The sequence below is a fragment of the Lingula anatina genome, chromosome 3 (assembly GCF_051362555.1).
Source record: "Lingula anatina isolate TDL-2025a chromosome 3, LinAna3.0, whole genome shotgun sequence".
NCBI lineage: Eukaryota > Metazoa > Brachiopoda > Lingulata > Lingulida > Lingulidae > Lingula > Lingula anatina.
Window position 1 is genome coordinate 31544922 of NC_141769.1, and position 14043 is coordinate 31558964.

The 14043-nt window shown below is 36.1% G+C and overlaps 1 protein-coding gene across 6 annotated transcripts in view; it reads left to right on the forward strand.

The window, feature by feature from the left end:
- LOC106175564 (E3 ubiquitin-protein ligase UBR4) overlaps positions 1–13991 on the forward strand; it is a 78511-nt gene extending 64520 nt beyond the window's left edge. For 5 of the 6 annotated variants that reach the window (XM_087009743.1, XM_087009745.1, XM_087009744.1 and 2 more), the window contains 18 exons: positions 29–110; positions 296–449; positions 772–897; positions 1191–1381; positions 1708–1780; positions 2166–2275; positions 2996–3095; positions 4274–4402; positions 4891–4980; positions 5421–5543; positions 5807–5940; positions 6284–6409; positions 7826–8020; positions 8311–8395; positions 11121–11260; positions 12114–12207; positions 12494–12653; positions 13063–13991. In XM_087009743.1, coding sequence (XP_086865869.1) covers positions 29–110; positions 296–449; positions 772–897; positions 1191–1381; positions 1708–1780; positions 2166–2275; positions 2996–3095; positions 4274–4402; positions 4891–4980; positions 5421–5543; positions 5807–5940; positions 6284–6409; positions 7826–8020; positions 8311–8395; positions 11121–11260; positions 12114–12207; positions 12494–12653; positions 13063–13127 — 2177 coding nt within the window. In that variant the 3' untranslated portion in view covers positions 13128–13991. Of the gene's footprint in view, positions 1–28; positions 111–295; positions 450–771; positions 898–1190; positions 1382–1707; positions 1781–2165; positions 2276–2995; positions 3096–4273; positions 4403–4890; positions 4981–5420; positions 5544–5806; positions 5941–6283; positions 6410–7825; positions 8021–8310; positions 8396–9188; positions 9392–11120; positions 11261–12113; positions 12208–12493; positions 12654–13062 lie in introns of those variants that run through there. The other variant, XR_015333620.1, reaches the window with a different exon arrangement.
- Positions 13992–14043: the final 52 nt, after the last annotated feature.

Here is a 14043-nt window from a genome sequence, read left to right on the forward strand (position 1 = left end):
CTCATGTGGAGAGTGTCTTTTGTTTCAGATGAAGACGTAGATAGTGAAGAGGTTTACAAGATGGCTGCAGTGATGGCTAAGTGTGGCGGCTTGGAGGTCATGTTGCAGAGGTAAGTGCAGGCAGGTCCAGTTTTCAGGTCGGCTAACATGTTGCTTACCTGTTGTTAGAGGGTACTTCAATGCAATTTACATATTTTCATTTCTTTTTATGACTCTCACTGTGTAGGATATATATCACATTTTGTTACATGCCGTCGCCAGATAACATTTTGATATTTGAACAAATTTTTTAAAGGATGGCAGCCATTAGGGATCTAACTACAGGAAAGAGCTTGATGATGGTGCTCTTGAAACTGTTCAATTATTGTGTCAAGGTCAAGGTCAACAGAGGTCAGCTGATCAAGCCAGAGATGAACGCCATCAGCATTATGTTAGGAGCACTGAACTTGGTGAGTTTGTATTCAAGTGAGAATGAGATTTTGAAGCTCCTTTTTGCCAAATTTAAGGATGTGTAAAAGATAGTCAAGACTGTTGTTATCTTTCATATATTTTAGTTAAAAAAATAGTATAATTGTGACTCCAAACTTATTTGTAAGAAGTGGTTTGCAGATTTTATCAGGACCACCTAAACCACTAGCACAGGCTTTTAAAAGGTACTTATTAGGCTCTAAAAAAGATGCTTATTTTAACACTTAAAGCTGCTTCAGATTCTGATGAAGCTTCTGTAATGCACATGCAACTGTTTATTGTGTCCTTTCTCTCTGTTTTCAGGCTCTTCTAGCAGAGCAGGAACATGGCACTAGCACCACCAAGGGGCAAACCATCACAGAGCAGATCCTGCAGATCATGGAGGGCATTTTACTGGAGGCCAGTGAGCAGACACCTGCTGAGTACAAGGTAAATGGATGACCACACACCAGGTGCAAATGTCAAGCATTAACAGATTTCTGAGACAAAATAATGATCACCAAATTGTAATATTATTGAGCAACTTATTAAAAATTTATGACATTGAATAAAAAGTTATGAATGATTGTGAACTCAGCATTGTTTCACACAAACATACTAATATTGCTTATGTTTTGTTTTCTTCTTTTTTTAATTTTACCAAAATTGTGTTTTTGATAAGAATTGGACATTTAAAAAAAAACACTGTTTTCCTGTTTTAATTTGACCTGTGAACATTTCAGCAATTCTCCAAGCTGTGTGGAGAGAAGAAACAGCTGATGATGTTGTTGGACAGAATCAACAGCCCCTTTGTGCGCGCCAATGCCAGCGTACTGCAGGGACTGATGAGACTGATTCCCTTCCTGGCCTTTGGAGAGGAAGAGAAGATGTTGACCCTGGTGAACCATTTCAAGCCTTATGTCAATTTTAACAAGTAAGTTGAAACGGAAAGGGGGGTTTCTCTCAGCATTTTGTCTGATGGGTCGGGGAGATGTGATTGAAATGAAACGCTAAATCCTGAACTGTGTCACTGATCAAAACTTGCTTATTTGTAAGTTTTTCCATTTATAAGGGTGAATTTGCAGATAAATTAACTGTCTCATCCTTCGTAATATAAAGATAATGATATTGATTTGTTCTGGGTTATTAGAGCAATGTATCTGAATGTATAAATGGATTGGTTATAAAATCAATTATTCCTGTAATTCCATCTCTTCAGAGTTTGTACAGTTTCATGTTGGACTTGTATGTGTATTATAGGTTTGACTTTGAGCACACTCAAGATGAGCAGATTCATCTGGACTGCTTCTGTGTCATCACTAACGCAATCGAGGTAAGGATGTTCTAATGCTGTCCACTACGCAATAAATGCATGGGTAGTTTCCTTTTTTTCATTGATAAAAATGAGATTATAAACTTATGACTTAAATCCTAATGTACATTCACCAGTAAAACCAATTACTATGTTAGTATTCCAATTCATGTTTTTGTACAAAAATGCAAAAAAAAAAAATCCTGGGCCCAGTATCTCGAAAGCATCGCGTATTGCGAATCGCTATATCAAATAGAGGCTACAGTGTATTATATGGGACGAGTATGGGCGAGTTATGGAATCGAGACGCTTGCTCACGTGCGCAACATAGCGAACCTTTCGAGATACGGAGCCCTGAACAACTGCTATTTGAAATGTGTTTCAAATGTTCTGTTGTTTTTTCCAGAGTAATGCCAACGGTACCAAGCTGAAGGACATGATAGTAGAGCACGAGATCGTGAAAGACGCAGTGGAGTACATCCAGGTGCACGCGCCGCAGGTCAAGACACTGTTAGCGTAAGTACTTCAATCTGCCGCCCTTGCTAGAGTATCCTAATTACTTGATCTTCTCATTAGGGGGAAGTTGTGAATTTAAAAGATACTGTATTTTTTAAGTCATAAATTCTTAAAATTAGAACTATTCCTTTTGAGTGGTAGCAACAAAATTGAAAAGTGGGGTATTCTGTAGTTCTGTTTTATGCAGTAAAAGCACCACAAATTTTTGTGATAATAAAATCATGTAGCTAAAAGTTTGATGATTTTTGCCCATTGAAAAGATTGAGTGATGACTGTAGTCCATCTTGGGGTAACAAGGGTGGATCCCCCACCAGCTGCCCTACTAGTCTGTCATTTAATAAAATGACCTAGCTATTATTATGTTTTTACTATCTTATTTTTATATTATTATTATTATTATTAGAATCTAAGGCTAAGTGGTAGAGTACTTGGCAAAAGTGCCCCAAGCAGACAACAAAAGACCTTCCTTGACAAGTTTAAAATTCCCAGATGTCTTTGGTCACTGGCAAAAAACAGAATCTTTGAGAAAATGTCAATGTGTGTCAAACTACACATCAGTGATGACACATGAAGAAGATGTATTATTATTATTATATTGGTCAGGGCAAAGTTTTCAGATCAGCATGGTAGTCTGTAAATCAGGCATTTTCTTCACAATTTGTCCACCATGATGTCCACAGTTTATTTATTTATTTATTTATTTATTTATTTATTTTTTAGAACTGATACCGAGGACTGGAAAGAATTCTACTCAAAGCCTTGCCTGAGTTATGTGCTGAGACTGCTGGCTGGGCTATGCAAAGGACACGAACTGACACAGGTAATTATAGCAAACAAGCAGGTGTGATAGAAATCTGGCTTTCGTAATAGCTACAGCAACGGTGGCTTTCGTAACAACTGCTATTTTCATAACAATTTGGCTTTCATAACCACTGGAAGTAGTTAATTAGATTAACAGTTAAGGTGATAATATGTCGAGTGTTGCATAAGCCAGAAATTTTAACTTGTTAATTGAGCACTCCAGGAGTTAAGAATCAAATGATAACTTTAGAAGAGCACTGTTCATATCTCTATCCTGAAACATTATTGATTCGTCATTTGTGTCAATGAACAACTTCCTGTGGTTTGATCATCCATATTTAAGTTGGTAGATATTTGAGAACTATCATCTGTGGCACAAAGGTTTTAGCAAGAAACCTAAATAAGTTAATTCTCACCATGGTTAAAAATTTCACTTTTTTAAGTGATATATAAGGGCACACCAGGTGGTCTTGGAAGCTCCCAGCCTTTTTATGTCAAATAAAATTTTGTGTTAAAAAGGCAGGGAGCTTCCAAGACCACCTGGTGTGCCCTTATATATCACTTATATATATATATATATATATATATATATATATATATATATATATATATATAATAAAAAGAAAAAAAGAACAGTAACTTTTTTGCCCCGACCGGTTTCTTTCTTTCTTCAGGGGGTTTTGTTTATTTGTTACTAGGTGATGTCATAAAGGCTAAAATGTGACGTCTGTAACAATGGGTGTTTAATTGTTACTTTTACCAATGCTTTTATCTATTCAATGTAGGTTTATACTTATTAATGAATAGATTTTCTTTCATTTCCCTTTCTGTTTGGGTTGTTTCCCTGGTGAAAATATAAAAAATTGGAATACTGTAAAGTCCTTGTTTTTGTTCATAGAGCATTCCCTAATGTGCCCACTCACAGACGTGCACTGATATTTAGGTTGTACACTCAACCAAAAAAGTTTGGAAACTTGAAATTGTTTTTTCAAAGATTTTTAAAAATATGTAATGTAGTGGGAAATTTTTCTGCATATATAAAAAAGGGTGGGTACATTATCCAACAATATTTGGTTAAATTAATAACCAGAGCTCAAATGGTTATTTTAAAATTATTCAAAATAACAATTTATTTAAACTTTTTTTGATCAAGTGAAAAAACAAAAAGCAATAATAAGCCATCTTTCTATCCCACAGTCTTATGTGAGCAGGGATCTGATCCCCATCTTGCACAAGCTGGAGCAGGCGTCCTCTGAGGAGGGAGTTGGGACACTGGCTGAAAACCTCATGGAGACCCTGAAGGAAAACCAGCAGGCACTGGCTAAGGTAACACATATCATACACAGCAAAGGTCACACAATATACAGTAGATTTATATACCTGGGGTAGCACTAACACTCACCAATTTGGCCAAATGCTAAAACTGACTTAAATTGGCTAAAGAAAAAGGGCTTGATTTGACATGTTTTAGCCAAATAATAACCATTTTGATAACAAATTGACAAAAATGTGGTGATTTGGCTAAGTGAAAAAATTTGCTAGCACTACCCCAGTATACTTTTTATATAGGTCTTTTATATGTATTTCAAATTTGTGCACCGTGAAGAAAAAGTTGAAGAGAAGATTATGTTTGAGAATCCACTGTTAAACTAGATTTGGGTTCTATCTAAAGCAGTTTGATAAATCAATCTCTTTTAATAGTAAGATACAGCACATTCATCTAGATCAATACTGATTGTACTTAGATTGGAAAGAAATATTTTAATGGATTTAAAAACATTTTAATGAATTTTAATATCTGCGCTGTGTTTCAGATTGGAGAGATTCGTCAGCAGACCAAGGGAGAGAAGAAGAGGTTGGCTATGGCCATGAGACAGAAACAACTGGGAGCATTGGGCATGACGGTAATACTACTATATACCACTTCACGTGGACTTGGAATAGTCTGATTCAAAATTTTCTGGGAAGAATTTACATGAAAAATGAAAGAAGACTTAACTGAGATTTTTTAAGAGAGAAAATTTTTCTGAATAGAATATAAAATTATTTACGTAAGGAACAATTCCTGATGTAAGGGCATGTAAATGTTGTGCTTCCCAAAACACAGAGAGCTGGTTATATATCCATGTGTAAAAGATAAAGGCATGCCAAAAAGGATGCTCTTTAGATATTCCAGCCTTTTGTTTTGATATAGCTATTTGCATTTGGTATGTTCAGAAAAATCCTTAAATTTGAATTTCATAGACACTTGCAGAGAGTGCTTGCACAGCTTTCTCCCCAGCTGCTGTAAGATTTGCAAAAAAAATATATGAAGCCAAAATTTGACATCTTTTCCTTCCTTCAGACCAATGAGAAGGGCCAGGTTACTGTGAAGAGCTCTGTTCTAAAACAGATGGAAGACTTGAAGGAAGAGACAGGTCTGACGTGTTGTATATGTAGAGAGGGGTACAGATATCAGCCCACCAAGGTAAAGAAGAGAGTTAATATACTCCCCAGACATAATTTAATTGAAATTAAAAGTCATTTATTTGTGATTTTTTTTTTCCCCGAGGGACCCCCCCAGAACCCCTAGTCATAAGGCCTTCATTTTTTGCGATGTACTTTGTTCCTCTTCATATTTCCAACCCTATCTGTAAGAATGATAAAACTTGTTAGTTGAGTCGGTTTTGATCTTTTAAACCTACCAAAAATTATACCCTCGTATATCAACATTATGATTGTTGTATTCAGGTGTTGGCCATCTATACGTTCACCAAGCGTGTTAACTTGGAAGATTTTGAGAACAAGCAGAGGAAGAGCCAGGGATACTCCACTGTGTCTCACTTCAATGTGATCCATGTGGACTGTCATAATGCAGCTGTCAGGTGAGAGAGAGAGAGAGGGAGAGGGGAGTTATGTACACTATCATAATTTTGCTGTCAGGTGGGATAGAAAGAGAGAGAGATTTTTGTATGCTGTACTCTTTAAAGCTGTATCATCAACTCGGGATACTGATCTATATGCATGCAGAACATTTGCTTGTTACTCATGGTAAGACTACTTAATATTTCATTCTGGGCACCTGATATTAGACTGAATTTTCATCTATTTTCACTAAAAGAAAATCTGTATGATATATTATGACAATAGTTTGAAAAGATTTTCCAATATGGTTTAAAACAGATATCATTTACACAGTTTGAAGGTATAATGAATCTTGTCTTCCAGACATGCACGTGGCCGTGAGGAGTGGGAGAGCGCGGCCCTACAGAATGCCAACACCAAGTGTAACGGCCTCCTCCCACTGTGGGGGCCGCAGGTTCTGGAGAATGCCTTCGCTGGAGCCTTGGCCAGGTGAGAGGTCTGCACCAAACTTGGGCTTGTGCATGTTTGTACCTGAGAGAAGGAAGTCTAAGATAAGCTGTTATTGGATTTGGTACTTCTGTCTTGGACACTGTGTAGGGACCAAGATAATAAAATCCTGTCTTAAGTCAACCTTGGCGGAAGTAAAAAGTTGACATATTACTTCTAAGATGTCTGATCAAAGATGTACTGGATGGTTGGTTTTAGTTTGCAGTTTCAAATAAACTGGATTACATGAATTTTTAAAACATTTATTTAAGACATAGCAAGTATATGTAGCCAAAACACGTTTTCTGGCATGTGCTTGGAGATTAAGAATGTACTCCACACTCTTGAAAATAATAAACTTCCATTTTTGCGAAATTAATCTAATTCATAGAACTACAAATTAAGTGAAACAGGATACTCGTTGCATCCTGGCATCACCTAATTAGCAAGTAGATGTTAATTTTAAACAAAAGCAAGACGTTTCACTTAATAACGTGTGAACAACTCATAAAAATAGTGTAAATTATTTAATTGACGAGCACATGTTGGAAAACGTGTTTCGGTTACACATACTTGCCATGTCTTAAATGTACAGTTGAACAAAAGCAAATTCGCCAGTTTGCCTGAAACATTCTGGATTTCTCCAAAGTGAAAAAATGCCGATCAAGTATGGTTAGATTAGAATAGAGTATGTTTTATCTATTTTGCACTATGTCAACCTTGTTAAGCTTCATACATTCCTAGTTGTCAATGCAAACTGGGGTGGGGTAGGGTGGGGGGGGGGGTTATGGTGTCACCCCTCTCCCCCAATTTAGGTGGTCTTTGTTTGGACATGTTCTTCAGATTCTAGTGGGTACACCTGTACAAAACAACTTGAACTTTGTCATAGTATTAGTAGAACCCAATTCCAACAAGTGCCCACAGAAACATGCATTACACTAAGCTGCTAAGTAAAACGGACCCTAATAGGTAAAGGAATACTGTGAAATGTGACTGGCAGATAAAAAAAAAACAAAGTATAAAGCACAGATGACTGAAGAAAGACTGGTGGCAATTGTAGCCTTAATAATGGAAATTAACTTTAGGTCTTCTATAGGAAACTGTGCCAAAATCCTATAGGGTCCTACAGGAAGCATTGTAGATAAGAATCCTATAGGACGTTTAGTAGAATTCATATAAGGTCCCATAGAGTCCTGTAGGATTCCAATAGTCCTGTAGGATTCCTGTAGAGTCCTGTAGGATTCCTATAGAGCCCCATAGAGTCCTATAGGATTCCCATAGAGTCCCATAAAGTCCTGTAAGATTCCTACAGAGTAATTTTCATGATGGGGGATGCTGCTAGTGGTATTGCAGCATCACAGGAGATCACCAACATCATCATCACTGGTGTCAATCTTGTTATAATTTGTCTTATTCCAGGCACAACTCCTATCTTCAAGAATGTACTGGGATGCGGGACACCAGCTATACCCTCACCTTACACGACCTCAAGCTGCTGTTACTGAAGTTCGCCCTGGAGAAATCCTTCAGTGATGACAGTGGGGGTGGCGGACGCCAGAGCAATGTGCACCTCGTCCCCTACCTGATGCACATGACTCTCTATGTGATGAACACGTAAGGAGGCACTCTTAACTACTATTACGTAATACTCTCTACCTTAATATGATTCTTATTAGGCTGTTCTCTCTCCATTCTTGAATTTAATATTCAATACATATTGCATAACATTTTTTTGTACCAGAAACTTGCACAGTATTTATTTACAATGCTGGTAATATATATTTTGAAATTTATATCTTAAATAAGTATGTATACATTTGTGAAATTATAAAATACTGTAAAACAAATGTAAAATGTTTAATCTTGCACTATGTTTTAACTTTTTGTATAATGTCACTATTTAGGACCCGGTCTGTGCCCAGAGAGGAGAAAAACTTGGTCACCTTCCTGCACACACCTAGAGAGAAGTGGGTGGAGTCTGCCTATGAGGTATGTACTGATTGGTTGTCACAGCACACATGATGATTTGATTGACAGTTGTAGGGGCAGCTTGTACTGATGGTAGACCTGGCCATATGGAAGTGCTGGTTATTGTGAATAATATGTCCAATGCCACGAATGCCACTGTTTGGGTTGTATTTTACCCAGGAAGATGAGAACTATTCAGAATTGAATAGATCCATAAAGACCAGATATAAATTGAAGAGATCTAAAAGACCAGGCATAAATTGAACAGATTCATAAAAACCAGAAATAAATTGAATAGGTCCTTAAAGACCGGGCAAAAATTGCCAAATACTAGCAGTTATTAGATTTCAAAAGCATGCCTTATATTGTACAATCTCAGTGTTCCTGAAAAACCGTCGGACAGCCGGACAAATCCGTCATAAATTGAAAATGTCCGGCGTATAACGTCAGCATGTCAGTCACAATGTCTGTACTATCAGCTGACAAAGCATTTAAAATACTAAGTCCTAGCCCAGTTGTCAGTGCTTTTTGCCACTGCCTGAAGTGCTCCAGTGCGAAAAAGTAGGTCATGCATTGATACTAGTAACTATTGCCCTAACGAGCATTTTCTACCCTCCTTGCAAAATTCTGGGGTTAAATACTTTGTTTGTACAACTTTTTATTAATTTAAAGCAAATGCATAGTCTACTGGAACTTACTTTATTGTTTTGAACTCAAATAGAATATCCATGCTTGGACTCTGAATCCGATTCTCCCTAACAACTCAAATGTATAGTAAAAAAAAAATGACACCAATGTGTATTCCCCACTACAGCATGTTTGGCCTACCACTGCTGAACCAGTTCAGGCCAGCTTAGAAGCCACCGAGTTCAGGGGTGAACACGTCGACAGTGCAGACACAGTTGCGCCGTTCTCCATCTCCCCAGTGCAGAGCAGATACTTGTAGTTGACCAAGGCAGATATCGTCTTGGTTTCTGTTCAGCTGCCATAAAGTACAGACTCTGTGATAAAAATGATGTAACTTTATTTTTTAAAAAAGCTAATGGTGAATTTTGAAAATAAATGTGAGATGATCTTAATAGCTTTTTTTCAATTCATCATGCATATATTGGACCATTGTATTCTTGTGTATTTATCATATTTAATTTTTTCAATTGGCAATTTATATGATAAAAGTTCATTTTAAAATTTCAAATATTTATATAATGATTAAAATTTAAGGTTAGTTATTATTAATAATAAATATTATATAATTAAAGCAACGTCTGAGCACCATTACATGGCTTTCTCTTGTATTTTTTAAAAATAAATAAGGATTTTAAAATAAAATAATATAAATAATATAAAATTCTAATTAAACAATCATAGATATACATTTTGCATTTTCTAACTACTAGTATTTTGTGTGTACCCATGGAAGAGTTATTACAAAAAAAAAATCCAGTACAATTATTTATTTTTAGAAAATTTTTCAGGCAGTACAATTATTCCACCAAAACAATTATTATGGAACTGAGTTTTCAGAAGATATTTTCGATTTGATTGATATTATTTCTGAATTCTTAAACTCTTACATTTGACATTACTATTTGACAAATCAAGGTGGCCAGAAAATGGAAAAGTTTACATCACAGACAGACATGCTGGAAAATGTGGCCACTATTTCACAGTGTACCTGATGTAGGCACTCTTTCATGCTGCTGTTGTTATAGGACCTGTCTTCATAATTAAGAGATGAAAAAAGATATGCTTTTCAAATATCTGGCATGATCAGAAAATGTCTGACATTGAGATATGTTATGTCAGCCATAATGCCAAAATTTTTCGGGAGCACTGCAATCTAACTGATGTGAGTTGCAATAAATATATATCATTAGTAGTAATAGGAGTAGTAGTGGTAGACCTGGGCATCATCCTTCTACATATTGTCACTGCTTATATTTTGTATCTGGCTGTCACTGTAAATTTTCTTCAAAAAATTTTTTTTTTTTGCTGAAGGAGAGAATACAAGTGTACAGGCTTGTCCATCCTTTAACACTTCTGTCAAAAGTCCTACGCATCCGCTTTAGTTAATCAAATTAACAGTCCTCCAGGAAATCTGAGGGCACATTTCCTTTAGAGGTGTGGCAGAGCTCTTGATTTACGCCCGCATTTCATTGATATAGTCGCAGCTCGTCTATCTGGAAAGGGTTTCAGTCATATTTGAAACCTAATGGGCTCTTATTTGCATTGATTTCTAAAATATACTGAAGGCAAGTTTGCATAAAAAAATTTAGTCAGTTTGTGAATTCACAATTCCCCTTCTCAAAAATTCCAAAATCTTCAGTTACCTAAAGTCAGCTTGTTAAAAGCCTACAAGACTGTAGCCTACTAAGCGTGTTTCACAAAGAATGTAAAATTTTAGTTTTACTGACTATTTATACCAGTCCAAATCTGCACACATGACATTGAGGTCTGCTGTAAGCCTGAGGTAAACCAAACTATCTGATGCTGATTTTGTAAATCCCCCTGTAGATGGACACAGCTTTGAACAAAGTGTTGAAGCTACAAAACTTATGTTGTATTTTTTTTTAATTAGCTTTAGGAAATTGGACTGGTGCTTAAACAGTTGTGTAAAAGCAAACCTGTATAATTCAATAAAAAGATGAAAAAGCTGATGATATTGACCTGAAATTGGAGGTGTTTCGGTATAGCATTGCTAGCATAACTCTGCAGATTTTTAAAACTTTTCCGTTTTTTATTTCAGGTGGACGGTCCTCTGTTCTGGTCAGTTTTGGCCTTGACCATCTTGAACCGAGACCGGTGGAAGGAGCACAGAGTCATGATCCTGAAGAGGCTGCTGGTTCTGGCCCATGCCAGACACCTGGCACCAGGTGGAGCCACTAGGTAAGACAGGACAGACCCAGGGTTAGATTACCATTGTTTACTTAAGAGGGCATTCCCATAGATTTAGATGGATCCATCTAGATCGACCTAACTTTCTGGGGTTTCATGCTAAATTGATGTCAGCCGAGCGCACGGTAGTTAATTATAGCTTTTAGCAGGCAGGACAGACGCTTAAGCCGGCTAAGCTGACAGTAATCTAGTGAGACTCCCCACAGGGATAGATCGATCTAAATCTGTGGGAATGGGGTCTGAGAGATAATTAGATTTGCTAGAATATGTTAAAAAGGACACTTATTGATTGATAATTCATTAGATTTCAGTTTACTTGTTCATTTTATTTTATTTCTAAAAGCAAGGAAGGTGATTTTTTTTCTGTCACAATAAGATCAATTTTGTGACTGTTTAACTGCACATGACTTGTTTGTACCAAAGATGTGAAAACCACAATCTTTGTACTTTTGCTCTAATCTCAGCTTGAATCCCTCAGTAATAGCATGATAAACAGTAGTGTTGACTACTTTGATAACCTTAGATTGTTGATATCTGTTTTATTTATCATTTTCGTGTGTACCTTAAATAGACAATATTCTGCCTGTCAAGAAAAAAAGAAAGAAAAAACATCAATCAAAACCTAAACCTTGATACTGCTATCTTATGGGTATGAAGGAAAGTGTATAATCTGGCTAAAATTGGTTTGTTATACAAAGTCTTATTGGGAGTGGGATATATTATACAAATATGAAACCAATTTTGAATTTCCCACATCACTTCCTAGATTAATAGTGAGCTCCGTGTTTTAATTTGTTGTGAACGAAGAGATAATCTCTCTCACTCTCAATATTTTCTTTATCAGTCTGGCAGACAAGACCGTGAAGGACTATGCCGTGTACAAGCCGATGTTGGTGTTCTTTGGTTTGCTGAACTCAATAATGCTGGAAATGTACAAGGTAACTTAGAGTTTTGCTTTTGTACTTGTTACTGATGTGCTGTAAGTTGTGGATTTTATTTCAAAACAGGCGAGCAGTGTAAAAAAGAAACTGAGCTTGTCTCTTGTTTTTGTTTATGCAAATTTTGTAATGAATTTTATGAGTAAATATAAAGATAGACTCACAATTTTTCAGTCTTGTCATATGTATGTGATAAATTTTTTTTGTGGGATATGCGGGCCAGTGAGTATGGAAAGTCACATTTACTAAGGTTCAGTTTTATTAAAGATTCAACAAAATCTTCCAGAAGGTTCCGCAGACGTCAGAGGGGAGTTGGTCGACCTCTCTAGCAGAGTTTATTCGTCGCAATGACAAGCCTGTGCTGGAGGCCGCAGACAAGATGGTCAAAACCTACGAAGAAGAGATGCTACCGTGCGAGTCTTTTGGAGAATTCTGTGATGTCATGGGTAAAAAATGTTCATTATTAATGCATTTATTTTTACATTTATTTATTTTCAGCATAGATCAGAAATGGGCTCACTAAGAATTGATAAGATTTTGCTGGTGACTTGTTTATTAATTTATTGATTAATAATGTGAATTGACTTGTTGTGATAGAAATCTGCCCATTCTGATGGCTTTTCTTGTTAATTTATTTATTTATTGTTTGTTGAACACAATTTTCAGCATTCTTCTTTCTCTATTCTCTGTTATCGTAATGTGACTCAAAGGTATCAGTTACTTTAATGGAAAGATTTTATGAAATATTGATCACAACAAGTGATCTGATTCACTGAAGGCACCTTAAATACACAATTATTATTATTATTATTATTATTATTATTATTATTATTATTATTATTTTGTTTGTTTCAGGACTCTTGGAAGAAATCTCCAACCCTGAGGAGTTTTTGGCCCACTTGCTGTCGTCTCTGCCTTAGTTGGGGACTATGCTGTCAGAGGGTTGTTCTAAAATGATTGAAAAACTTGACAAATAAGCCTTGTTGTATTTGGTGGAAATGTTGAAATATAAGGGATAAACTCGGATAGAAATAGAGCGCAGACAATATGTGCAGAGTATTGGACTGGTTTGAAGTACAACATAATATTAAACTCTTCATGTGGCATGTTTAAAACTTGGTTAACCATCAACAAAGGTTTAAAAAAACAGACAATATTTCAATATGTTATTTTGTGCACATTTTGTGTATCCGTGAAGCATGGCTTGCGTTTTTTATTCATTTATTTATTTATTTTTTTTTTTGTCTAAAAACTTATGATGATACTATATACAAAAAGTAGCATATATTTGTTGTATTGGGCTAGTTGTGGAATTGCTTAGATATATCATTGTCGTTGTTTGGATTTAAAAGGACACATTTGGTCATCGTAAATTCGAGTAATTGAACAAATGTAATAATATTCAAATATCAACTTTGCCTACCACTAACGGAGTATTTAGATTACTTAAAAATTGGTTCTACAGAATTTCCACGAGGAAGGAAATCAGACGGTTTTAATGCCAGAGCTAGTTACACGCTGTGGTGGGCGTTGTGTGCTTGTGCGTCTCATTGCTCACCTTGAATAGTTTGAAAAGAGGACATTTCGTGAAATTTGTATGCGTATTTAAATATTGAAATATCTTAAAACATGTTTATGTCAACATCTTAACCGCCTAGCTAGAAAAGACTGGGAAGTTGAAGCCGGCAGCAGTTTGAATACTGTTATTTGGAACGACGATAATTTTAGAAGTGCATCAAATGTCATCTTAGTAATGGTCAGAGGGGAATAAAAATTGTGTCCAATTTTCTTGTTTGTTTTTATTTCTGAAGTTGGAAGGGCGGGAAAGGGGTAACT